This window comes from Bos mutus, chromosome 12, assembly GCF_027580195.1.
Source record: "Bos mutus isolate GX-2022 chromosome 12, NWIPB_WYAK_1.1, whole genome shotgun sequence".
NCBI lineage: Eukaryota > Metazoa > Chordata > Mammalia > Artiodactyla > Bovidae > Bos > Bos mutus.
The window spans coordinates 21,685,739-21,710,440 of NC_091628.1; the positions used below are offsets into that span (position 1 = coordinate 21,685,739).

General features: G+C 47.3%; 1 protein-coding gene across 2 annotated transcripts in view; it reads right to left on the bottom strand.

Annotated features, from left to right (window-relative positions):
* SLC25A15 (solute carrier family 25 member 15) overlaps positions 1-16,851 on the bottom strand; it is a 32,520-nt gene extending 15,669 nt beyond the window's left edge. The window contains exons 1-3 of one of the 2 annotated variants that reach the window (XM_070380376.1): positions 16,550-16,851; positions 13,629-13,753; positions 4,712-4,970 (exon numbers count right to left, since the gene is read on the bottom strand). In XM_070380376.1, the coding sequence (XP_070236477.1) occupies positions 4,712-4,970; positions 13,629-13,683 (314 nt within the window). In that variant the 5' untranslated portion in view covers positions 13,684-13,753; positions 16,550-16,851. The remainder of the gene's footprint in view (positions 1-4,711; positions 4,971-13,628; positions 13,754-16,549) is intronic. The other variant, XM_070380375.1, reaches the window with a different exon arrangement.
* Between the last annotated feature and the right edge of the window lie 7,851 nt (positions 16,852-24,702).

Here is a 24,702-nt window from a genome sequence, read left to right on the forward strand (position 1 = left end):
AATATATATCTATCTAATTATCACTTAGCTGTACACCTGAAACTAATAACATTGTAAATCAAATATACACCAATATAAAATAAAAATTAAATTTAAAAAATAGTGTTTTGGAAACCATATAAAAAAGTTACAATAAACTAATGGTTACAGAAACTGGAGTCAAACATTACTACAGGCAAAGCTTACTTTACTGTGCTTCACTTTACTGCACTTTGAAGATATTGCATTTTTTAAAATCGAAGGTTTGTGGCAACCCCAAGTTGTCACATGATGGCTAGTATTTTTTAGCAATGAAGTATTTTAAAATTGGGCTTCCTAGGTTTTACCTACATTCAGGAGACCTAGGTTCAAGCCCTGAGTTGGGAAGAATCCCTGAAGAAGGAAATGGCAATCCGCTCCAGTATTCTTTTTTGGGAAATCCCATGGACAGAGGAGCCTGGCGGGCTACAGTCTACAGGGTCACAAGACTCAGACATGACTTAGTGACTAAATCACCATTTTAAAATTAAAGTAGGTACATTGGATTTTGAGGTATAATACTATTGCACACTTAACAGACTGCCTTTCCCTCCTCCAGGGGATCTTTCCAATCCAGGAATCAAACTCAGGTCTCCCGCATTGCAGGTGGATTCTTTACCAGCTGAGCCACAAGGGAAGCCAACAGTATGGTGTAAACTTAACTTTATATGCACTGGGAAACCAATCTGGAACCAAACCCAGAATATTTGACGTGTGCCTGCATAAAGCCAAGGGCCGTCTGCCCTCTCCAATTTGATTTCCTACCTCTGGTGGCCTGGCATTGGTGCCTTAGGTGAATGTGAAGTGGGTGCCCAGGGCCAAGCCAGCCTGTTGCACACCCAGGCCTCAGAAGAGCTGGCTTGGAGCAGGCTTTCTTTCAGAAGGAAGACACTGGCCTTCCTTTTAGAGAATGACATGTCAGAGCATTACCAGAAGAGCCAGCTCCACAATTGCACTGGCACACAGCTTTCTAGGGGTGGGGACGGCCAGACACTGTCCCTTCCAGCCTTCCCCCTTCACTCCTGCTTGGCTTGTTTGTCAAAACCAAAGCTTAAATGGTTTGTCTCTTGGCTAGCCTGCAGATCTGTACTTGGCCTCCCTCTGGGGCTCTCTTGTCAACCTGCTGACAGGCCGTAGTCAATTAGGGTCACTGACCAGGGTGGGCCAAGCTTGCTGGAACAAAGGTGGCATGATAAATGTAGCCGGCTACTCAATCTCAGAGGCGGTAACGCCTGAACGAGCCCGAGCATGCTGATACAGGGCAGCACAAGGCCAAGTCTGATCTGCAGTGGACTTCGGCTTTCTCATAAATACTTTTTGCACAGGTAAGGGACACGGGCCTCAGGCTGTGCCCGTAGTATAAACGTTTAGACCTGGAGCTCAAGCGGCAGTCGGTGTGGATGGGACTGGTAAGAATCAACTGTTTTTGTCACCCACTCGACAAACATGTACCTGTATATTCCTGCTGTGTCAGACTCCTTCCAGCCAAGGATGGAAAGAGAACACTACTCAGGGGCATGTTCAAGCTGAGAACAAATATTTACAGCAGTCCTGCAGAAATTCACCAGGTGCCCACAAGCAGCTCTTTGCTTTTGCTGCATCTGCGTAATTATTAATCTTATCTCTGGACCTGACCTCCTACAAAGTACTCCAGAGCCTGCCAGTGGTCTGATGGGAAGAGTGCTGGCTGCAGGGTGCGGATGACATGGCTGGGGTCCTGGCTGCATCACGTATTAGCCCGTGTCAATGTCTGTGCCGGCTTCCCTGCCTGTGAAACAGAGACCACTGCCTGCCTGGATGCTCTCACAGGACCACGGGGGTGAGGGCTAGGGAAGCATGGCATGCATGTCAGAGCTTCACAAGCTCTCAGGCAGTATATGCTCAATGGTAATCAGCAACACTGCTCTGCAGGATGAAAAAGGCAGCAGGTCCCTGTCCCCCAAGTTCCAAAAAAAAAGGCAAGCAGGGCTTCCCTGGTGGTTCATTGGTGGAGAATTTGCCTGCCAAGGTAGGAGACGTGATCCCTGGTCTGGGAGGATCCCACTTGCCAAAGAGTAACCAAGCACAACTACTGAGCCTGTGCTCTAGAGCCCTGGAGCTGCAGCTACTGAGCCCAAATGTTGCAACTTTTGAAGTTCACGTGCCCTGGAGCTTGTGCTCCGCAACGAGAGAAGCCACCGCAATGAGAAGCCGCACACAGAGCGGCCCCTGCCCACCACAACTAGAGAAAAGCCCGCACAGCAGAGACAACCCGGCGTAGACACAAATAAATAAATGCATAATTTCTTTTTCTTGTTTTACAAAAAGGCAAAGGTGCTGGTTAAGCCAAGTGAAACAGGAAGACTTCTTCACTGCAGGATCTGCTTCGAATCTCCTGTGGTTACTCAGTCCTTCTCCAAGAATGCTATGCTATGTCACTTCAGTCATGTCTGACTCTTTGCAACCTCGTGAACTGTAGCCCACCAGACTCCTATATCTATGGGATTCTCCAGGCAAGAATACTGGAGTAGGTTGCTATGCCCTCCTCCAGGGGATCTTCCTGACCCAGGGATTGAACCCACGTCTCATTATGTCTCCTGAATTGGCAGGCAGGTTCTTTACCACTAGCGGTACCAAGGATGCTAAAGGATTGGCTATAGTTACAGGTTTTTTTCAGCTAAAAAGTCTCTCCCTCGAGTGGAAAGAGTTCCAGTCACAGCTGTGTCCTTCCTGTCTGTCTCTACATGGGATACCACATTCTCCTGTTTGGGCTTCTGCTTATTTTTTTACTTCCTCTTTTTTCCTGACCCCCCCTTGCTGGATGATCCTACGATCCATGCTCAGTCCTACAAACATGTCTCCCTGGGTGATTTCATCCAGTTCTGAGCCTTTAAAAAAAAAAAAAAAGTTCCTTCCATCAAGATAAAATGGCTGTCTATAAACAGGCACCTCTCCAGGGAACTGCAGAGAAAACTTCTGTACAAGGGAATCCACTGTAGCCACATGGGACCGATGGTTGCAAAAGGACCTCAAATTCCCACCAAAAAACCCAGCCAAGACTGCCCTCTGCAACTGTGAAGCTAAGAAAACTTTTAAATGATACCGAGTAAATCAGGGCTTCCCTGGTGGTCCAGTGGTTAAGAGTCTGCCTTGCAATGCAAGGGACACTGGTTAGATCCCTGGTCTGGGAAGATCCCACATGCCACAGGGCAAGTTTGTGCTCCACAACGACCAAGCCTGCGCTCTTTAGCCTGGGAGCTGCAATTACTGAAGTCCCCGTGCCAGAGAGCCCGTGTTCTGCAAGAAGAGCAGCCTCCTCAATGAGAAGCCCGTGCATTTCAACAGAGAGTAGTCCCTACACGAGAGAAAGCCTGTGTGCAGCAACAAGGACCCAACACAGCCAAAAAGAAATATTTAAAAAACAATAATAAAATAAAATAAATCAATGTTCAAAAGAGCAAAGGGTTAACATCCCAGTGCTTTCCAAATTCCTTTAATCTCTGTATAATAAATACCCAAGAGATGACCAAGCACACGCCAAAGTCTGATGTTTGGGGCACACGTGGCCAAGGAAACAGACCCTCACCTGCATCTTCTCAGATGCTCTGACCCTTCTTAAGATTCCAACTTCCTCCTCAAACCTCTTTGACTGCATTTTGCTGATGACGTGGAACCCAAAACTCAGATCACAAGTCAGATCTCTGGTTTAAGTTCTTCTGTCTCGAGAAGTGGCACCCATAGGCAGCATTTGAAAAGCATGTTCCCCAAATATCACATGATATCACTTACAGGTGGAATCTAATTTTTTAAAATGGCACCAATGAACTTATTTACAAAACAGAAACAGACTCACAGATCGTAGCATCATACTTCTAATTACTAACGGGAAACGGTGGCAGGAGGGATAAATTAGGAGATTGGGATGAACATACACACACTGCTATATATGAAATAGATAACCAACAAGGTCCTACTACAGAGCACAGGGAACTCTACTCGATATTTTGTAATAACCTATGTGAGAAAATAGTCCGAAAAAGAATGGATATATGTATAACTGAGTCACTTTGCTGTACACCTGAAACTAACAACATTGTAAATGAACTATATTCCAATCCAAAGGAAAAAACTGGACTTCCCTGGTGAATACAGTGGATAGGAATATGCCTGCCAAGGCAGGGGACATGGGTTCAATCCCTGGTCCGGGAAGATTTCACATGCCATGGAGCAACTGAGCCCATGTGCTGCAACCACTGAGTCCGCGCAATCACCGACGCCCATGTGCCTAGAGCCTGTGTTCCATAATGAGAGAAGCCACTGCAATGAGAAGCCTGCGCACCGCAGTGAAGAGTAGCCCCTCACTCTCTGCAACAAGAGAAAGCCCATGCATAGCAAGGAAGACCCGGCTGAACCAAAAAAATAATAATAAAAGAAAAGAAAAATAATCCTTAAAAAAGAAAGAAGAGCATCTTCCTGAAGAGTGGGAGGAAGGTGAGGGTGGCTGGTTCTCCGTGGTGGATTGTGGGCAACTTTTTCATAACACATATGTATGTGCTTCCCAGTTTCCTATGACAGTGATGGATCACTTCAGAATCAAGAAAGTGGTTACTGTTAAAACAACAAAAGGAAATGTTCTTCCCAATAAGGTCTCTTAAAGCTCTTGACCAAATAAGTGCTGGTTTTCAAACAAAGAGGGTCAGCGCCCTCAACTCACCTCAGCTTCGCCTGCCGGTCCAATCCAACCACTTTCCGCACCACCTGCTGGCAGAAGCCGTAGCACATGAAGAGGACGGAGTTCTCGGCGATGTTGGCGATGAGCGCGGGGCTGGTGCCCTTGTAGAAGCCCCGGAAGCCCACCTGGGAGTAGGTCTTGAGGCAGCAATCGGTGAGGCCCCGGTACAGGTCGGGGAATGTCTGCATCTTCACTTTCATGGTGTCGAAGGGCTGCCCGGTCAGGACACATGCTGTGCCCCCTGGAACCAGGACAGAGTCCTTGTCCGGCCCGAGTCCATGGCTGCGTGGCAGGCTGCAGCCCCAGGACCCTTGGAGATGAGGGACAGGCAGCCCACCCCCGGGCTAACCTCTGCATCATCTCGTTTTGACTTCTTCTCCCCCTAAGACCTTCTAGCCCAGTTCAGTAAAACTTCTAGGGGGTTCCCTGTGTGCTGGGTCCCCTGCCCAGCCCTGAAGGAGCTCACACTCAGTAGGGGAGAAGGATGTGTTCAACAATCAGAGCCACTGATGTGAAGGTGGGACGTGTGTTCAGGAGCATTGGTCAGAGGCACCTGGGGTTGAAGCCTGACTCTGCTATGAGATCCAGGACAAGCGATGTGACTTCTGAGTCTCAGTTCCGTACTGGGATAGCATGAGGATTAGGATAAGGGTCTAACATTACGGTTGCTACACAAGGGGTTAATTTATAGGGGTTAACTGTGTGTGCGTCCACATAAAAGGAAGGGGAGAGGAATGGTCTGGAAAGAGTTCATCACTCCTCTGTCTGTTGCCCAGTGGTCCTGATGACTATCAGAAAAACAACAGGAGACTAGGCCACAGAGAAAGAAAACAAAGAGCCTAATTAGTCCCCAAAGAGCTAAATGTTTGACCCTATGCGAAAACCTCTTATCTGGACTCTAATGACTTGTATTCAGACAGGAACTAGACTGAAACTTGCCTTGCTTCAGTTCAGTTTAGTCGCTCAGTCGTGTCTGACTCTTTGCGACCCCATGAACCGCAGCATGCCAGGCCTCCCTGTCCATCACCAACTCCTGGAGTTTACCCAAACTCACGTCCATTGACTTGGTGATGCCATCCAACCATCTCATCCTCTGTCATCCCCTTCTTCTCCTGCCCTCAATCTTTCCCAGCATCAGGGTCTTTTCAATGCGTCAGCTCTTTGCATCGGGTGGCCAGAGTACTGGAGTTTCAGCTTCAACATCAGTTCTTCCAATGAACACCCAGGACTGATCTCCTTTAGAATGGACTGGTTGGATCTCCTTGAAGTCCAAGGGACTCTCAAGAGTCTTCTCCAACACCACAGTTCAAAAGCATCAATTCTTCAGCGCTCAGCTTTCTTTATAGCTTAGCACACATATTTATATGCTTTTATACTGTTAAGAGTATTAAATACAGCAAAATCTAAATTGCATTCAATTACAACTCTGATGTGAGGAAGTGAATGATTTATAAACCCTGCAACTCATTGGAAAAGACCCTTAACTTATGCTGGGAAAAGTGTGAGGGCAAGAGAAGGGTGCAACAAAGATGAAATGGTTGAAATGCTTGGATGGCAGCACTGACTTAATAGACATGAGTCTGGGAAAACTCCAGGAGATAGTGAAGGATAGGGAAGCCTGGTGTGCTGCAGTTCATGGGGGTCACAAACAGGTGGACACAACTTAGCGACCGAACAACATACACCCTGTGATATCCCCAGACCCTGGGCTGGGTCAGCATTTGGGGAACTGTCCCTGGTGAACTCTTCCACCTCCCCTTGGGCCAGGATGTCTTGTACTTGTGCCAGGACACACAACCACTGGATGAGGTTATTAAAGCCTCAGCAAAGCTGAAGAGAAGGCAAGCAACCTAGATGTCCATAGACAGATGAATGGATAAAGAAGATGTGGTACATATATACAATGGAATATTACTCAGCCATAAAAAGGAATGAAACTGAGTTGTTTGCAGCGACATGGATGAACCTAGAGAACGAAGCCAGAAAAACAAATAATGTGCATTAATGTATACATACAGACTCTAGAAAAATGGTACCGATGAACCTATTTGCAGGGCAGGAATAGAGACACAGATGTAGACCTGTGGACACAGGAGGGTGAGACAAATTGAGAGTGCGGCACCGATGTATACACACTGCCATATGTAAAAGAGATAGCTAGTGGGAAGCTGCTGATAGCTGGGAGCTCAGCTCGGCGCTCTGTGATGACCTAGAGGGGTGGGACAGAGACTCAAGAGGGAAGGGATATACAGCTGCTTCAGGATGTTGTACAGCAGAAACTAACAACACTGTAAAGCAATTAGCCTCCAATTTAAAAACAAAACAAAAAAGAACCAGAGAAAACTGACACAGTATTTCAGAAATATAATTTCACAACTTTGACATAATAAGTTACTCCAACTACACTCTGGAAAGTAGAGATGGAGTGAGGGCTGTTAGGAATAACTCCCAATTATTGGTAGATGAACATTTACCCAAGAGTCTGAAAACTGAACTGTTAAGCACGCACAGGTATGGTCTCCATGATCCTATCGCCGTTGTTCCTCCCTTCTAGGAGAGCAATGACACGTTTCTGCTTTTGTCCTGCCACACCATCGCCAGTCCTGAATTAGTGGAATATAATTTAATAAGATGTTACCATAATTAGAGTCATTCTCTCTCAGGTACTAATGAGCTAGAATGAAATAAGATCCTACTCATGTCAAAAATAATCATTTCAAAAGAAGAGGTGACTGTCAGAATTTTTAAAGTGGGTTCATAATCTTGACAGCCTAGATGGGGCTACATGGAAAAAAGCATTTAATTCAGAGCATTAAAATCCTATCTTAACCAGGAGTTTTCCATATTTTCACCCAACCATCCTGAACAGCGCAGACATCTGGGTAGCTACAGTACCCATCTGCTGCTTATCTATAACAGTTTCCATCTCCAACAGGGAGAAAGTAGGAGGCTAACGTACTTCCAATGCTACCTACAATTCTCTCCCTTCATCCATGGATGCAAGCTAACTTCCTATGGAACTTGTGGCTCAGTCACTCAGTCATGTCCACCTCTTTTGCGGCCCCGTGGACAGTAGTCTTCCAGGCTCCTCTATCCATGGGATTTTCCCAGCAAGAATACTGGAGTGGGTTGCCATTTCCTTCTCCAGGGGATCTTCCTGACCCAGGGATCAAACTCTCATCTCTGCCTCTTCTGCACTGAAGGCGGATTCTGTACCACTGAGCCACCAGGGAAGCTCAGACAAATGACACCGTCATGGCACTCATCACGCCCTGCTCAAGGACGTGATAACTATTCTGAACACCAGCACTAACCCAAGACCAAGACGGTCCTCATACCTGTCGAGTCTACAAAGCTATGAATAATTTACAGGAATTATCTCTTTCCCTATTTGCCTAGAGTTCAGACCTCTGATCATCTTGCTCTCCATAAGAAACAAGAGGGGGTTCCTCCAATCAAAAAAAAATAATAATTTTTAAAAGTTCATTAAAAAAAAGAAACAAAAGGGGGACTTCACTGGCGGTCCAGTGGTTGAGATTCCAAGGCACAATTTGATCCCTAGTTGGGCAAGTAAGCCCATAGGTTACAACTAGAGAAGCCTGTGTGCTTCAACGAAGACCCAGCATAGCCCCCAAAAAAGAAAACAAAGAGACCCATTCTCTGCACTTTTGTGTAGGTGTCTCTGTGGCACTTTCCTCTGCAGGAGACGTGTTGCAACCTACATCTTCTCAAGGTTGCAGTTGTGGATTTTGGTCCCCCACAGAGTAGAGCCAGCAGGTGAAAAACTGGTGAGGAAATCCACCAGGGCCGAGACAGTGACGGTGGTGACGGACAGCGCTCGGGGAGGCCCTGTGGGAATGGAGAGGCAGACCTTCACCCGGGAGGACCTGGCCACCCACGCAGAAAGGAGAGCCTCCGACCCGCCAGAGGCAGGCAGTCAATGCTCCCCTTAGTGGTGCAGAAAGGCGTGCCATTTTCAAAATATGCCAACCAAAAAGTGCTTATGGTTTGTTGTTAATTTTGGCATTTGAAAGGATAAACCTCAGTGATCTAAAAATGCCACATTTTGGGGACTTCCCTGGCGGTCCAGTTGTTAGGACTTCCTAACTCAGACAGTAAAGAATCTGCCTGCAATGCAGGAGACTGGGGTTTGATCCCTACGTAAGGAAGATCCCCTGGAAGAGGGCATGGCAACCCACTCCAGTATTCTTGCCTGGAGAATCCCATGGACAGAGGAGCCTGGGGCTACAGCCCATGGGGTCACAAAGAATCAGGCACTCAAGACTGAATGACTAATACCATTTACAACAGGTGGTGTGGCTTCCATCCCTGGTTGGGGAACTAGGATCCCACATGCCAAAAAATAAAATAAAATGCCACTTTCCCGACTACTTAAGCAAGGCACATTGCAACAGAGCAGTCAGGGGAAAGAATGCATCCTTTACATTGATAGTTGTTAAACTACTAGACCTTCGCATGCCACTAAGGTTTCCCTTTAAGGGGATTTAACTTTTGTGATCCAAGCTGCCTCGTTTCAATAATTATCCAATTACCTAACCAACTGCCTTCAAATCTTCCCCAACCAGCTGCCTGGGCCTCTCGATCTTTTCCTGGCATCGCTCCTACAGCAGCTTCAGACACGGAAGCTGCGCCTTAGAGTAGACGAGCTGGACTGAAACACTGCTTGATGGAGGAGGTTTGTCTAGAAGACACACACACCAAAGAACACACGGATGCTACACTCACATCACCTCCAACCACGGCTGCCTCTGCTCTCACACACATCGCTTCCATGGGTGGTCCGTGTCTACAAAGCACTAAGGGTCCTCTGCTCCTGGCAACGGCCACAAAAAAATCCCAAAGCCCCCCAGTTTCCCCATCCAGAGAGCTGGGGCAGTGAAGCCCCCAAAGGAATCCCCACCTCTGGGAGACACTGTTGGCCATCATGTAGCATCAGAAAAAAGATCACAGAACGGGGCAAGGAACCAGGCAGCCAAGGTCCTTGCCCTGTCTTTATTTACACCATCTATTGACAGCTGTGCAGCCTTGAACAAATCCACTATCCCTCTCTGGGCCCCCTTTCTACACATACAAGAGCAGTAGAGTCAAGGGTCTCTAAAGCTCCATCACTCACAGGCTGAAACCTCTCAAAAATGGGACGGCTGCTTCCCATTCTCAGGTCACCACGAGGGACCTCCTCTGCCTGGTGTCTCACAGGCTTAGCACCCAGGAAGCCTGCTGACCTCAGATGTCAAGACAACCAGGGTGGTATGACATCAGTGAGGGGCGACCCTGGGTTTGCAGTGCAAGAAGGAACACCTACCCACAGTTAGCAGAAAAAATAAATGCTAATGTGTATAAGGGCCTGATACATGTTAATACCACTGTAAAAGAGCAGGTGTACTGGCAAATGCCTTACACAGCCAGGTTCCTGACAATATTGTTGCAAGTTATATCTTTAAATATTCCTATACGGGCCTTATACACGTTTAAAAAAAAAAAAAAGGCACATGTACTGGCGAATGCCTTACACAGCCAGACTCCGGACAATACTGTTGCAATTTACATCTTTACAGATTACTATTATGAATGCAGATACAGTTATGAATGCAGTACTCAAATGCCTGTCCTTTCCAGGAAAAGCAAAAATGCTTTAATTCTATCACAACAGATCCTACACCTTTGACAGACTGAAAAGACACAGAATTCCAAAAGCTGAGCTTCCCCCATGGGGTGAAACCCACTCCTACTGCAGAGACACGAACTGAGCACAAGCGTTCACGGGAGGGTACGAGGCAGGCAGCTGGGCCCATGGTCGCCAAAGTCGGTGTCCTCTGCCAGCGAATGACAAGGGGCAGGGGTTAAAGGGATGGAGAGGGGACAGTGCGAGGGCCTGGGGCTCAATCCCATGGCACTCAGCATGCGAAAGGCCTCAGGAGGGAACCCAGGCAGCCCTTAGTGCGCCCCTCCCCCTCCACCACCCCACCCCGCTCCCGCTCCCGAGGCCTCTGACCTGGGAGTGCCCCTGCCTGCACTTCTTATCAGTGTCTTGCAGCATACCGTCTCCAGACTTCCTCAAGAGCCTACCGTGGTCAAGGTCTGGTTCACGGAAAAATACTTTGAGCTTCCCTGAATCCCTGATTTCTTTTTGACAATTAAGATGACAGGATGAGAGCAGGCAGCCCTCTGATTGACCTTCATCTGCTGACCCAGGAGGGCCCCCCCAGATAAGAGGACGGGGGGCGACCCACTCCCCTGGCCTCTCCGCTCCAGGGAGCCGTGACAAGAATCGGTGAAGGAGGCGAGGAGCAGTCAGGGTTTCCACTGGGAAAGTGGTGGGCATTCCAGCGCTTCTCCGGCCGTAAAATCATCCAGGAATCCGAAGAACCAAGTCATCACTCAGGCACTTGGAATTCTGTCATCTGCCTCTCACTGAGTAAAGGCGGCCTTTCTGAAGAGTGGCCTGCGTGGCAGGCGTGGCCGAGAACTTGCCAGTGCCTGGGACGGGAGTTATTGGGGCGCCAGGGGCGGAGGACAGAGTCTGCCTTGGCACTCACCCCATCCACCACTCCCCAGCCAGGCCTGGGGCCTCTCCTTTCCTTTCAGGGCTTTAAGACACAGTCAAAAGTCAGTCTTATTTACCAAAGATATTTCTAAGGGTTTCCGTTCTCTCCTCAGTGGTAGTAAGGACAGTCTCTGGGATTTCCCTGGAGAAATGGTACAGCATTACTTCTGCACACAAGGGCTCTCAAGAATGCCAGGCTAGGAGTAGAATCCTGTGTATCCCAGCCACGTGGCAATGGACATGTGGCTTCAGCTCTGAGCTGTGATCTCACAGTCTTCTAGCTGTGAACCAGGGACATTCCCACCCTTTACCCTGACTCCTAGTTGGCTTATTTTTTGTCTTTTTATTTTTGTCAATTAAAAAGCTTTTTTAATTGGAGGATAAATGCTTTACAATATTGTGTTGGTTTCTGCTATACATCAACATGAATCAGCCATAGGCATACATATGTCCTCTTGAAACTCTCTTCCACCCCTCTAGGTTGTCACAGAGCACGGGCCTGAGCTCCCTGCATCATACAGCCAATTCCCGCTGGCTATTTTACATACGATGATGCATGTTTCCAGGCTGTTCTCTCAATGTGTCCCCCCTTCTCCTTCCCCCACTGTGTCCAGAAGTCTATTCTCTGTCTGCTTCTCCACTGCTGCCCTGCAAATAGGTTGTTCACCAGTGCCATCCTTCTAGATTCCATATATAAATATATATGCGTGCATTAATATATGATATTTTTCTCTTTCTGACTTACTTCACTCTGTATAATAGGCTCTAGTTTATCTACCTACTTAGGACTCACTCAAGTGTGTTCTTTTTTACGGCTGAGTAAGCGACTTCCCTTTCACTTTCATGCATTGGAGAAGGAAATGGCAACCTGCTCCAGTGTTCTTGCCTGGAGAATCCCAGGGACGGGGGAGCCTGGTGGGCTGCCGTCTATGGGGTCGCACAGAGTCGGACACGACTGAAGTGACTTAGCAGCCTCAGCAACAGCAAGCTGGTTTTAGGAAAGGCAGAGGAACCAGAGATCAAATTGCGAACATCCGATGGATCATTGATAAAGCAAGAGAGTTCCAGAAAAACATCTATTTCTGCTCTATTGACTATGCCAAAGCCTTTGACTGTGTGGATCACAATAAACTGTGGAAAATTCTTTAAGAGATGGGAATACCAGACCACCTGACCTGCCTCTTGAGAAATCTGTATGCAGGTCAGGAAGCAACAGTTAGAACTGGACATGGAACAAGACACTGGTTCCAAATAGGAAAAGGAGTACGTTAAGGCTGTATATTGTCACCCTGCTTATTTAACTTCTATGCAGAGTACATCATGAGAAACGCTGGGCTGGAAGAAGCACAAGCTGGAATCAAGATTGCCAGGAGAAATATCAATAACCTCAGATATGCAGATGACACCACCCTTATGGCAGAAAGTGAAGAGGAACTAAAGAGCCTCTTCATGAGAGTGAAAGAGGAGAGTGAAAAAATTGGCTTAAAGCTCAACATTCAGAAAACGAAGATCATGGCGTCCGATCCCATCACTTCATGGGAAATAGATGGGGAAACAGTGTCAGACTTTATCTTTTTGGGCTCCAAAATCACTGCAGATGGTGACTGTAGCCATGAAATTAAAATATGCGTACTCCTTGGAAGGAAAGTTATGACCAACCTAGATAGCATATTCAAAAGCAGAGACATTACTTTGCCAACAAAGGTCCGTCTAGTCAAGGCTATGGTTTTTCCTGTGGTCATGTATGGATGTGAGAGTTGGACTGTGAAGAAAACTGAGCGCCGAAGAATTGATTCTTTTGAACTGTGGTGTTGGAGAAGACTCTTGAGAGTCCCTTGGACTGCAAGGAGATCCAACCAGTCTATTCTGAAGGAGATCAGTCCTGGGTGTTCATTGGAAGGACTGATGCTGAGGCTGAAACCTCCAATACTTTGGCCACCTCATGCGAAGAGCTGACTCATTGGAAAAGACCCTGATGCTGGGAGGGATTGGGGGCAGGAGGAGAAGGGGACGACAGAGGATGAGATGGCTGGGTGGCATCACCGACTTGATGGACATGAGTTTGGGTGAACTCCAGGAGTTGGTGATGGACAGGGAGGCCTGGCGTGCTGCGATTCATGGGGTTGCAAAGAGTCGGACACGACTGGGCGACTGAACTGAACATTCCACTGTATATACGTAACGCCTACCTTCTGCTGTACTTGCAACACAGTATTACATTCCCGTTAAGCGGATTCATTACAAGGTCCTGGAGTGACAGAGGCAATGTGCTCACTGGATCTCACTCCCAGAAGGTACTTGAGGATCAGAGAACGGGGTTTTCTCTGGCCTTACCTGCGGCCCCAGCCGTGAGGTCAATGGCAGCTTGGATGGCAGGGTTGGATTTCATATTCTCCCGCTCCTCTGCTGGGCTCTGTGGAGGGTGACTCTCTGGAGCTTATGACGGGCACCTCATATCCCTGGGAGGAAGCCAGAGCTCACCATCAGTCGGGCCTCTGCAGCCCCCCTTTCTCTAGGCTGCCCAGCTACTGGACTTGAACCTCACGGAACTGGGAAACTGGCTCTGAGTGGCTCCAGAGGAGGGGGCTAAGGGGGTCAGAGCAGCTCAGTCATCAGCCTCCCCTTCTCCCTACCCATCACCTCCCCATAAAAAACACAAGAGATTGAAAACCTTTTCTGAGTATCACTGCTCCATCAACAGGTGGGGGGACTTCAACCAACTTTTCTGAAACTCTCAGAAACAAAGGCCAAACAACCAAGCCAAGCAGACACCACAAGTCCCATCAAACCAGTTTTTCAGAGGCCTAGGTTGAACTCTCAATCCACTAGGCTCTGTTCCAAATTCAGACAGCAGCCTGAGACCCTAAAAGAATGCCACAAAGCAGGAGGTCTGAAAAGGAATGAGTTAGGAGCTCTGCCAAGTGACACCTGCTTGGGTCTGAATGCCTACTCTGCCACCAGTAGGGGGGGCCCCTGGGCCCGTAAAGCTGGAGGTCCCTGTCTATACAAGGTCTCTGTCTATACTATCATAATCTGAGAGCAATCAGAAATAGCCATATTGGATAAATACAATGATAAACTGTGAATATGCACCAGGAGTTCTTAGAACTACAAAACATTAGCAGCAAACATTCCAGTCATCAGACTTCCCTCCAGAGCCTCTCAACATAAACGTGCGCACAGATCACCTGGGGACCTTATTAAAAGGCGGATTCTGATGTGATTGGCTTCAAGTGGGACCAGAAACGCTGCCTGCCTGACGTGCTCCTAGGTGAGGTTGATAATGCCTGGTGTTAACTGTATTTTGAGTAGCAACACCTGCTCCATTGCCCCCAAATTTGCTTGATAAGAATCAGCTGGGACACTTGTTAAATATTCAAATAACCAGGCCGCTCTCCCGGAGATCTTGATTCAGTAGGTTTGAGCTGGAGTCTAGAAGTTTGGGAAAATCAGAGTCTACTTTTCTACCTTTAGACAAATAAAACAAAACAAAAAAAATCAACCGTTGCCACGGAATTGACTTAAATAAATATTGACTAGAAAAGAAGAGGTAGTTCTTTAACAGAATATTCTTACGTGTGAGTAACAAGGAACGCTTTTTAACCGTCACACCGAAGATACCACACCCAGTCAGGCCACCTCTCAGAGGGGGTGGGTGGGCTGAATGATCCATGAATACCAAGTTCACCCTAATCACCAGCAGAAAATAATTTTAGCCACCAAGAAGTTTTTCAACCGCTTAAAATATGTTGTCAATGACCAGACACCAAGAATCTCCCTTTAAAAAAAGTGTTAAAACTAGCAACAAAAGTACAGCATTTTATAAAGCAACTAACTCAGACATAAAAACCACAGACTTTATGTTACCGATAGGCCTGGAGAGGCAGTGCCAATGACTAATGTTGATAAGACGGGGACCATCCAGTAGTGAGAGAAGGATATCAGGGTCCTAATCCAATCTCCTCCTTTTCCAAATGGAAAAACTGAGGCCAGAGGAAGCCAATGGCTCATCCAAGGTCATACAACAAGTCTGCGACAGACAGCATTCAATGCAAGTCTTACCTTTTGGGTCTGTGCTTATCAACCAATACTTAATTCCAGAGTATCCCCACCTGATCAAAAGGAGAAAAAGCACTCAACCCTGCATTTTAGAGGGAAAAGGAGCCACAGATGGTGGCAATCCAAAGGGGTTCATTTGCGTGGCAGGCGGGGGGGGGGGGTACATTTCTCTCTTAGAAAGAAAGAGGCATAGCAGATGTTACTATGTCATCAACGCGAATTTAACCCTTTTAGGCAAGTCAGACTTAAACACATCAACTCCTGCACATAACTTCTTGTAGAATCATTAGGACTGTTAACAGTGATGGAAACTGACAGATTAACTCAGAAGATGTGAGCAACTGTTTCAAACTATGCATGGCTTTGGCTTGAGGAAGACATATGGTTTGAGGGCGTTAAGACTGACCAACCTGAGTTAGACTGATTTATGAACCTTCAGTACCAACTGAAACAGAAAAACTGAACCTTGAGGAGTCCCTTTATCCTTCTTTCAAACTACAGCGGAGTCCCACTCCAGAAGACCATGTACATTTCCCATTCCTCGGGGAAATTCATTTCTTGTGCGGGAGAATCCGAGGACCCCCGCCTTCCCCCACCAGATCACAGTTTAGGGAAGATTCCAGCTTCAGGCCGAAGCTGGGGTGAGGGGAGGCCGCCCGCCATCAGAGCGCCCAGAGAGGGGCGCCCCACGGGCGCAAGGATGCAAACCAGTCTCGCCGCTTAGCAGCCGATACCGGAGCTCCCGCTTCGGGGGCTCGGGATCCCGGTCCGCCCAAAGGGTTAGCTTACGGAGACGACTTCCAACTTCTTCCCGGCTCTAAACGTCCACTGACTCTACCCAGCAACCTGCCCGAGTCTCCCATTCATACGCGCCTCCGCCCTGCGCGGCGCCGCGCGGAGCCAGGAGGCTGGGTGACACGACTAGCGGGGCAAAGGAGGACAACCTTTCCCGGGCGGTGACCGCGGCGCGCAGGAGGCCGCGGGGCCCGAGGGTCTACGGGGAAGTCCAGGGCCGAGCGCGGGAAAGGGGCGACCGCGGGATCCCCGGGCACGTGGGCGGTGCGTGTGGGCCCGGGGACTCCGGATCCCCGCCGCCCGGGAAGGTCACGCAGCCCGGGCGCCAAGGCCCGCCCGTTCCCCGCTCCCTCCCGGCAGGTTCCCCGCAGTCCGCGAGCGCCTGACCGGGCTGCGCTTACCACCGCGTCCTCCTCGCGCTCCGCCGCCTGCTCTCGGCTCTGGCTCGGCGGCGGGGGTGGCGGCTTAACACCCACGTCTGCCGCGGCCCTGCCCTCCAGCCCCGCCTCCCGTGCCCGACTGCCGCCGGCGGCGGCCCCCGGGCCTCCGGAGCGCCCCTGCGGCCGGGGCGGGCGGCGCGGGCCCGGGGCTGCAGCGCCTCCCGCCCGCCGGCCGGGGAAGCGGAAGTCGGCGCGGTGCGGCGGCGCGCTCGGGCTTGGGGACCGCCGGGGGCCGCGAGCGGGCGGGGCTGGCCGGGCTGGCGGGGCCGGAGGGCCGGCCGGGAGTCGGGGCCTCCACGTCGCTTTGCTGCCCGCTCGGTTCCCGGAGGCCCGTGGTGAGCTCGACTCTAGCTCGACTTCAGAGCGGGCGCTGGGAGTGCCTGGAGTTAGACGAGTGACAAGTCTGCAGGGTGTTGACTTGGCTGGGACTCGGGGCTCAAGGCCTTCATTTTATGTTATAATTGAGCACCAAAGTACTGAAATGAAAAATACATTCGCTTATTGCCGGTAAAAACAAAACCCCAAAACATTTCCCATTCCACCTTCCGCGAGGAAATCTACACAGATGACATTTGGGAAAAGCACACCCACCAATGGAAACTGTAACTCTGTCTTTTTTAAGAATAGTTTCCAACGGGTGTCTCAGACAATAAAGAATCCGCCTGCAATGCAGGGACCTGGGTTCCATCCCTAGGTTGGGAAGATCCCCTGAAGGAGGGCATGGCAACCCACTCCAATGTTCTTGCCTGGAGAATTCCATGGACAGAGGAGCCTGGCCAGGTACAGTTCATGGGGTCGCGAAGAGTCGGACACGACTGAGCGACTAAGCGCATGACCAAGCGCAATGAATTATAGACTAGTTCTGCACCTCTCTGGCATTTCATTAAAAAGCACAGTTCAAGGTTTCTGTTGTGCACTGGGAGTAGAGGAATTTTCTCTAGTGTCCCAGGCAAAGACTCACTCGTTTGGGAGGGTGTTGATCTGTGACTCACAGCTGTTCCATTAACAGTCATGGTCTTGGTGCATTGGTTCAGACATCATGCATTCATTTTCCTTTCCTACACCGTGTTTTCTTCTTTAAACTGTGTTATCAGTTTTCTTTTACAACTTTCTGCCCTGTTTGAATGTGGTGTTGGCCTACTGCCAGTGTAACTAAAGTGATTTTTGGTGACTGCGTCCTAAGTGTTAAGTTGCTTCAGTCGTGTCTGACTCTTTGTGACCCTATGGACTGTAGCCAGCCAGGCTTCTCTGTCCATGGGATTCTCCAGGCAAGAATACTGGAGTGGGTTGCCATTTCCTTCTCCAGGGGATCTTCCCAACCCAGGGATTGAACCCATGTCTCTTATGGGTTCTCTTATGTCTCTTATGCCTGCATTGGCAGGCAGGTTCTTTACCACTAGCGCCACATGGGAAGCCTGTTTTTTTTTTTTGTGTGTGAAGGCCAGTGACAAATATTTGAGGTGGCTTGTGTTAGGGCTTCCCAGGTGACTCAGTGGGTAAAGAATCTGCTTGCAGCTCAGGAGACAGGTTTGATCCCTGCATCCGGAAGATCCCCTGCAGGAGGAAATGGCAACCCACTCCAGTGTTCTTGCCTGGAGAATCCCATGGACAGAGGAGACTGGTGAGCTACAGTCCATGGGTTCACAACGAATTGGATACAACTGAGAGACTGAGTACCTGTTAATGCTTAAACATGAATGCCCAGCTGAATAGACCTGAGCGGGGGATGGTGAGGAAGTGCTGTGAGGGTGTCAGACCTCCTGATACATGCATGGGAGCCCTTCTCAATGTGGCAGAAAACCATTGTCTTCTCACAGAATCAGCACTTTAGAACTCAAGCTTCTGGAGCATAATTTAATTACAGAAACAAGCCAGGGCATTTGAGCGACTTGCCCAGTGACATGTAGCATAACCAGTGAGAAGAAGAACCCTCAGTATAATGTCCTAGAGGATTGGCACTTTCCGTGGCACCTGGCCTGGTGGCTTTTGCAAACCAGAAACATGAGGCCCAAAGGAGCTAACTAGAGGTAGGCTTAGACCTCCTGTTACAGATTAGAAAAAGCCCTGGAATTGGAGCAAGGCCACCTGTGTTAAAATCTCCATGACCTTTAGTGAGTCATTTAGCCTTTCCAAACCTCAGCTATCACGTGACAGCGTCGTGGCCTCCTTTGAATCCCGCTGCTTGTGGGAGCCTGCAGTAGCAATACGGCATGGGGAGGGTGGGGGGTGGCGTGCTGCTACTCCAGATCAGGGTCTCCTGACATTTTGTCCTGTCTTGCTTTAGCGCCTTAACTCTCATCACTCTCCCCAAGGCTTTTACATTTCTTCTCTCCCTCACCTCTCCTTCACAACCCTCAGCCTCAATTCTGTAAACTAAGAAGCAATCAGGAAACTTCCCTGCAAGTTTTTAACCCCTCATTTACGAAGTTGCCTTTTTGCACAAACTCTCACCTGTTTTCTTCTCCATTTGCTATCTGGCTTACTACCCCCATGGCCGGGAAAATGACGCAGGTGAAGAAACTGAGGCCTAGAGGGGTCAAGGGACTTAACTGATGTTGTACAGTTATTAAGAGGAGAGGTGGGACTCAGAGTTCATATTGTTAACTGCTATGCTCTACAGTAATACCTCCCAGAAGGCCTCCTCTGAAAAGCAAGAGGGTTGCAGGAACCCTTTCTCCTGGAAAGAGCTCCATAATATCTCCCTTCATAATATTTTGTTAAAAATCACCTCTTACAATGGTGGCCCTGTATGCTATCTTTGCTTTAGGAATAGAGACATATGTAGATGTGAAAAGGTTTAACATCTCACAGGAGCTCAGAGGAGGACTGAAAAATCACCTGACTGCCATTAAATCATGAAAGTTTTCGTCCTAAGGGTTATTCCCCCGGGACCTGTTGGCCTCTTGAGAAGAAAATTTTAGAGTCATGCATCACTGCTCTCCGTAGAGGTTAGTCAACCCAATGATATTTCAAATCCAGGTTCAAAACAGCAAAGAAGTCAATGCACTGACCTCTTTGCTCCAGGCAGCTGTGTGCAGCACTTGGGATTGCATAATCCAGGAACATCAGTGCAGCTGGCTCTGGGGTGAGAGGGAAGGTATGACGCAGGTCGGAGGTGAGGGGACAGACAGAGTGGCTGCATGAAAAGGGAGCTTCTGCTGTTTCAACAGAATTTCACAATGTGCTGGTTAATGATACTAAAAGAAGAAAGAATTTCACCACTTGAAGCCTTTGGGCCCTGATATCATGTGAGTGTGTTTTAACAAAGTGTTAACTGGAGCTGCAAATAATTCAGAAACATAAATTATCTCTCATTCAAGGATACCTTTTGTTAATGAGAAAGAAGAAACTGCTTTGATCACACAATTTTAACTCCCATTGAATATTTTTGGCTGTGATGTAACTTTTATTGAAAACCCTCAAATTTGTTTTGAATCAGATAGAATCTGTATTTGAAATAAATATGTTTGGATTTCTATCAGTGTGATAAAGGAGGGTAATTTGTGTCCTGTGAAAGCATTGTTAGGGCAATGTTTTGAAGGGGGACAGTTTTTTTATTTATCTTTTCCTTGGCAGTTTTTTAATGGTACAAGCAAAAATAAGAAAATCAGCTAAGGTACATGTTTTAAGATCCTTAGGTTTGAATTGGTAAAATATGTTAAAAATGAAAGATAACTTATTATAGCAAAGAATTAGGAGAAATGCCTCTAAATGGTTAAACTTTAATGGGTTATCAATAAGAGGAAATAGTATGCCATAATATAAAAAAATCATATTCTCATACATGTTTTAGTACATATTTGGCTACAAGTAATAGACTGTCCAGCTGTCAGCATATTTACTTTGAATATAAAAATATTTCTAGAGATAGGAAGTTCTAGGATTGGTTAATTTAACAGCTCAAAGGCATCTGGATTCACTTCTATATTTGTCTTTTCTTTTCCTCATGATCACAAAATGGCTGCCACAGCTCTGCCTATCACATTTTCACACACAACATCCAAAGTCAGAAAGCATTCTCCCATACCAACTTTTTATCAGAGAAAAAAAAAAATTTTTTTCCTAGAAGCCCTCTGTCAAACTTCTCCTTATATTTCATTGGCCTGAAACTGGGTGCCATGCTACGCCAAACATAAACATTGGGAAGAGAATGAAGTTACCATGACTGGTCTAAAACAGGTTTCAGTAAACTTCTGAAAAGGACCAGCCGATAAATATTGGGTCAGTCAAAGGAGTTCGGGTTTTCCAAATATTTAAAAAAGAAAGAGACAATGGCAAGCCTCAAAGAGCCCTCAGTCCAAGCAGAAGAGGAAAAAACAAATAATTATAATTCAGGGAAGGTGTGCAGCAAAGGGGTGTGAGTGGTGTGGCATCTCAGAGAAGGGCATGAATAAAAGATGGAAAAGAGAATCTCAGGGCAGGCCTCTAGGAGATTCCCCTATCGGGGTATGTTTTGAAAGGCAAAGTCGTCTTTTTTAAGAAGATGAACAAACGTGTGCTGATGTAGCACTCAGGGCTCTTCCAGTCGGCAGAAGCTAATTCTAGCTGACAGAGCAAAATAGCAGCCAGTTAAAAAGATTCTGGGTGATTCTCCTGATGGCTGAATGGGGAGATGATACTCCCTGAGGACTTGAAACAAGTCCTCAAACCCACTGCAGAGCGCGTCAGCCGTGGAAACCATGCTGCAGTCCCTTAAGAGCTCTAGACGTTATAGTTGGTCCCATTTTCCCATCTGATGGTATAGTTGTCCCTGTGATCCATCTATGTCAGGGCCTCAGCCTTCTTGCTACTGCTTTTCCAAAGTGAGCATCTTCTTTCCCAGCTTTGCCTGATAAGCCATTGCCACTCCCTGTCCTGCCAGGCCCTGTCCCTGTGGCCTCCTGTTTCTCATTTCCAAATGAGTTTCTCCTTTGGGTGCAGCTGATGGTTGGAGCCTGGGTCACGTGACTGAACCCTGATCTGTAAAAGGGGGCTGGGAACGTGGGGGTTTTCTGGCTTCTGTCTTAGAGAGGAAAGACCCACTTATTAGAAAATGCTTTGAATGTAGGCAGGGTTTTCAAACGGTTTCAAGCAGCCAGAAAACATGACACATGCCGGCTCTAGACGGGCTGAGCATTCCAGGGGTGAGGGGGAGCGGTATGGAGGAAGGCCACTTCTGAAGGTGCAGAGCTGCAAAGCAGAACAACAGGTCTGGGGAACTGGAGCAGTTTGGCTCTGCCAGAGTATAAAGCAGGGAATGCTGGGAGGCGGGGCCGGGAGGTAGGAGGAGACACCTGCTAAATTCTCAGGTCTCTAATCTACTCTGCTGCTGCTACTGCTGCCAAGTCGCTTCAGTCCTGTCCGACTCTGTGCGACCCCATAGATGGCAGCCCACGAGGCTCCCCCGTCCCTGGGATTCTAATCTACTCAGTGATCTGCAACTGAAGCCCGGAAGTTGTGACTTGCGCCTTGCCTGGCCCAGGGCCAGGCCCATGGTGGGTTTTAGTCACTACCTGTTGAATCTTTGTAATCAATCTATTGGATTGCATCATTGTTGTAGAATTTGCCAGTAAGGGATTTGCTGGTGTACACAGTTCTCTCTCTCTCTCTCTCTCTCTCGTGTGTGTGTGTGTGTGTGTGTGTGTGTGTGCATGCGCACGCTTGTGTACACATGTGTCTTTTCTCACAACTGGGCCTATCTCCAATGGATACTTTTATAAAGACTATCTTGCTTTTTTTTTTTTTTTGAGATATTTTGATGCGGGCCATTTTTTAAAGTCTTCATTGAATTTGTTACAATATTGCTTCTGTTTTATGTTTTGGATTTTTGGCCATGAGGCATTCCCCTGACTAGGGATCAAACCTGAACCCCCTGCTTTGGAAGGTGAAGTCTTAACCACTGGACCACCAGGGTACTCCTGGCTAATTTGTTTTAAATGTGAGAAGTATTCAATTATTAACTCATAGGGTCACATGCATACTCTTTGATGATGCTTTCAGTTAGATCTAAGATCAAAACCATTTTTTAAAATGATCATAAAATATGCCTTGAGAGATCAAATGAACAATAATATGTCTCATAGTAAGTGGAAAACATTACCAAACTTGCAAATCTTTTACCAAATTAATGATCCAAAGTAAGCATTGCAGACGTTTTATATATGTTTTTTAAATAAAATAACTGTAAAGGTGATTTCTTTTTACGTTTAGATTTTCTATTTCAATCATTAAAAGCTGTAAAATATACTTATCATTGGTTCTATTACCTTTGAAATACAGACTGTCAGCAGTATCAGATGAACATATTTTCTCCTGCAGGTTGCTCCTGTCATTTCTCATCTTCACATCTACAGCCATCCAGTACATACCTTCAGTTTTTCAGTCAACAAACATTAAATACAACTTGAACTGCCAAAGAAGTGCTGCCATCAGCTCAGGGACTTAATATATATTTTCATGATCAGATCTGGAAGAGCAGTTCCTAGTTTGGTCACCATGAACCAGAACAGGCTAAGTGACAGCAATGATGACAGATGGTTGCCTTAGCAACTGTCATGGTAGATTATCTCCAGCCCACAGCTCTTAAATCTTTCTTCTTCTCTCATGTATTTTGGTCATTGTGGTCAATGGGAGATTTGAAGTTTGTCTCTATTCTCCTGTTGAGAATCCCCTTCTAGGAACCGAACAAGACAACCAAAGAAAGAAGGCTTTATGTTGTATACCTGGGAGCTTGTGTATATAAATCATTTAATATGGGGTTAAAATTACATGTGTGATTTAACACCAAAAAGTATAACAGGGCGCTGAGTAGGATTTATCTTGTCCAATGGGATGCCAAGAGTCAGTACTTAGGGGAAGGGCATTTTTTTAAATTTAATTTTATTTTTAAACTTTACAATATTGTATTCGTTCTGCCATATATTGAAATGAATCTGCCACAGGCATACACGTGTTCCCCATCCTGAACCCTCCTCCCTCCTCCCTCCCGTTACCATCCCTCTGGGTCGTCCCAGTGCACCAGCCCCAAGCATCCAGTATCGTGCATCGAACTTGGAGTGGCGACTCGTTTCATATATGATATTATACATATTTCAATGCCATTCTCCCAAATCATCTCACCCTCTCCCTCTCCCACAGAATCCAAAAGACTGTTCTATACATCAGTGTCTCTTTTGCTGTCTCGTATACAGAGTTATTGGTACCATCTTTCTAAATTCCATATATATGCATTAGTATACTATATTGGTGTTTTTCTTTCTGGCTTACTTCACACTGTATAATAGGCTCCAGTTTCATCCACCTCATTAGAACTGATTCAAATGTATTCTTTTTAATGGCTGAGTAATACTCCATTGTCTATAAGTACCACAGCTTTCTTATCCATTTATCTGCTGATGGACATCTAGGTTGCTTCCATGTCCTGGCTATTATAAACAGTGCTGCGATGAACATTGGGGTACACGTGTCTCTTTCACTTCTGGTTTCCTCAGTGTGTATGCCCAGCAGTGGGATTGCTGGATCATAAGGCAGTTCTATTTCCAGTTTTTTAAGGAATCTCCATACTGTTCTCCATAGTGGCTATACTAGTTTGCATTCCCACCAACAGTGTAAGAGGGTGGGGAAGGGCATTTTAGAGTTACCAAAGTGGTTAATAACACCTCCCTGTAGGGTTAACCAAGAGGTTGCAGAACCTGCTGCTTCCTCATCCATCACTAGGCTTCACCATCCCAGCCTCCTTTTCCACCGAGAGAGGAATTGATTGAGGGCCGCGTGCTTCGTCGCTAGGTCAGGTCCGATTCTTTGCAACCCCACGGACTGTAGCCTGCCAGGTTTCTCTGTCCGTGGGATTTTCCAAGCAAGAATACTGGAGTGGGTTGCCATTTCCTAATCCTGGGGATCTTCCCAACCCCAGGGATTGAACCCACGTTGCCTGTGTCTCCTGCATTGCAGGTGGATTCTTTACCCGCTGAGCCATCAGGGAAGCCCCTAAGCAGGTGAAGGGAGAAGTATTTCATGGCCATGAAGTATTTCAGAGGCCAACTGGGGGAGAGGAGGCAGGGAGAGGGCAGGGCTTGTGTCAAGAAGCCTATTCCTCCTCTTTACAAAATCATTTTGGTCACCAAGACATTGAAGGG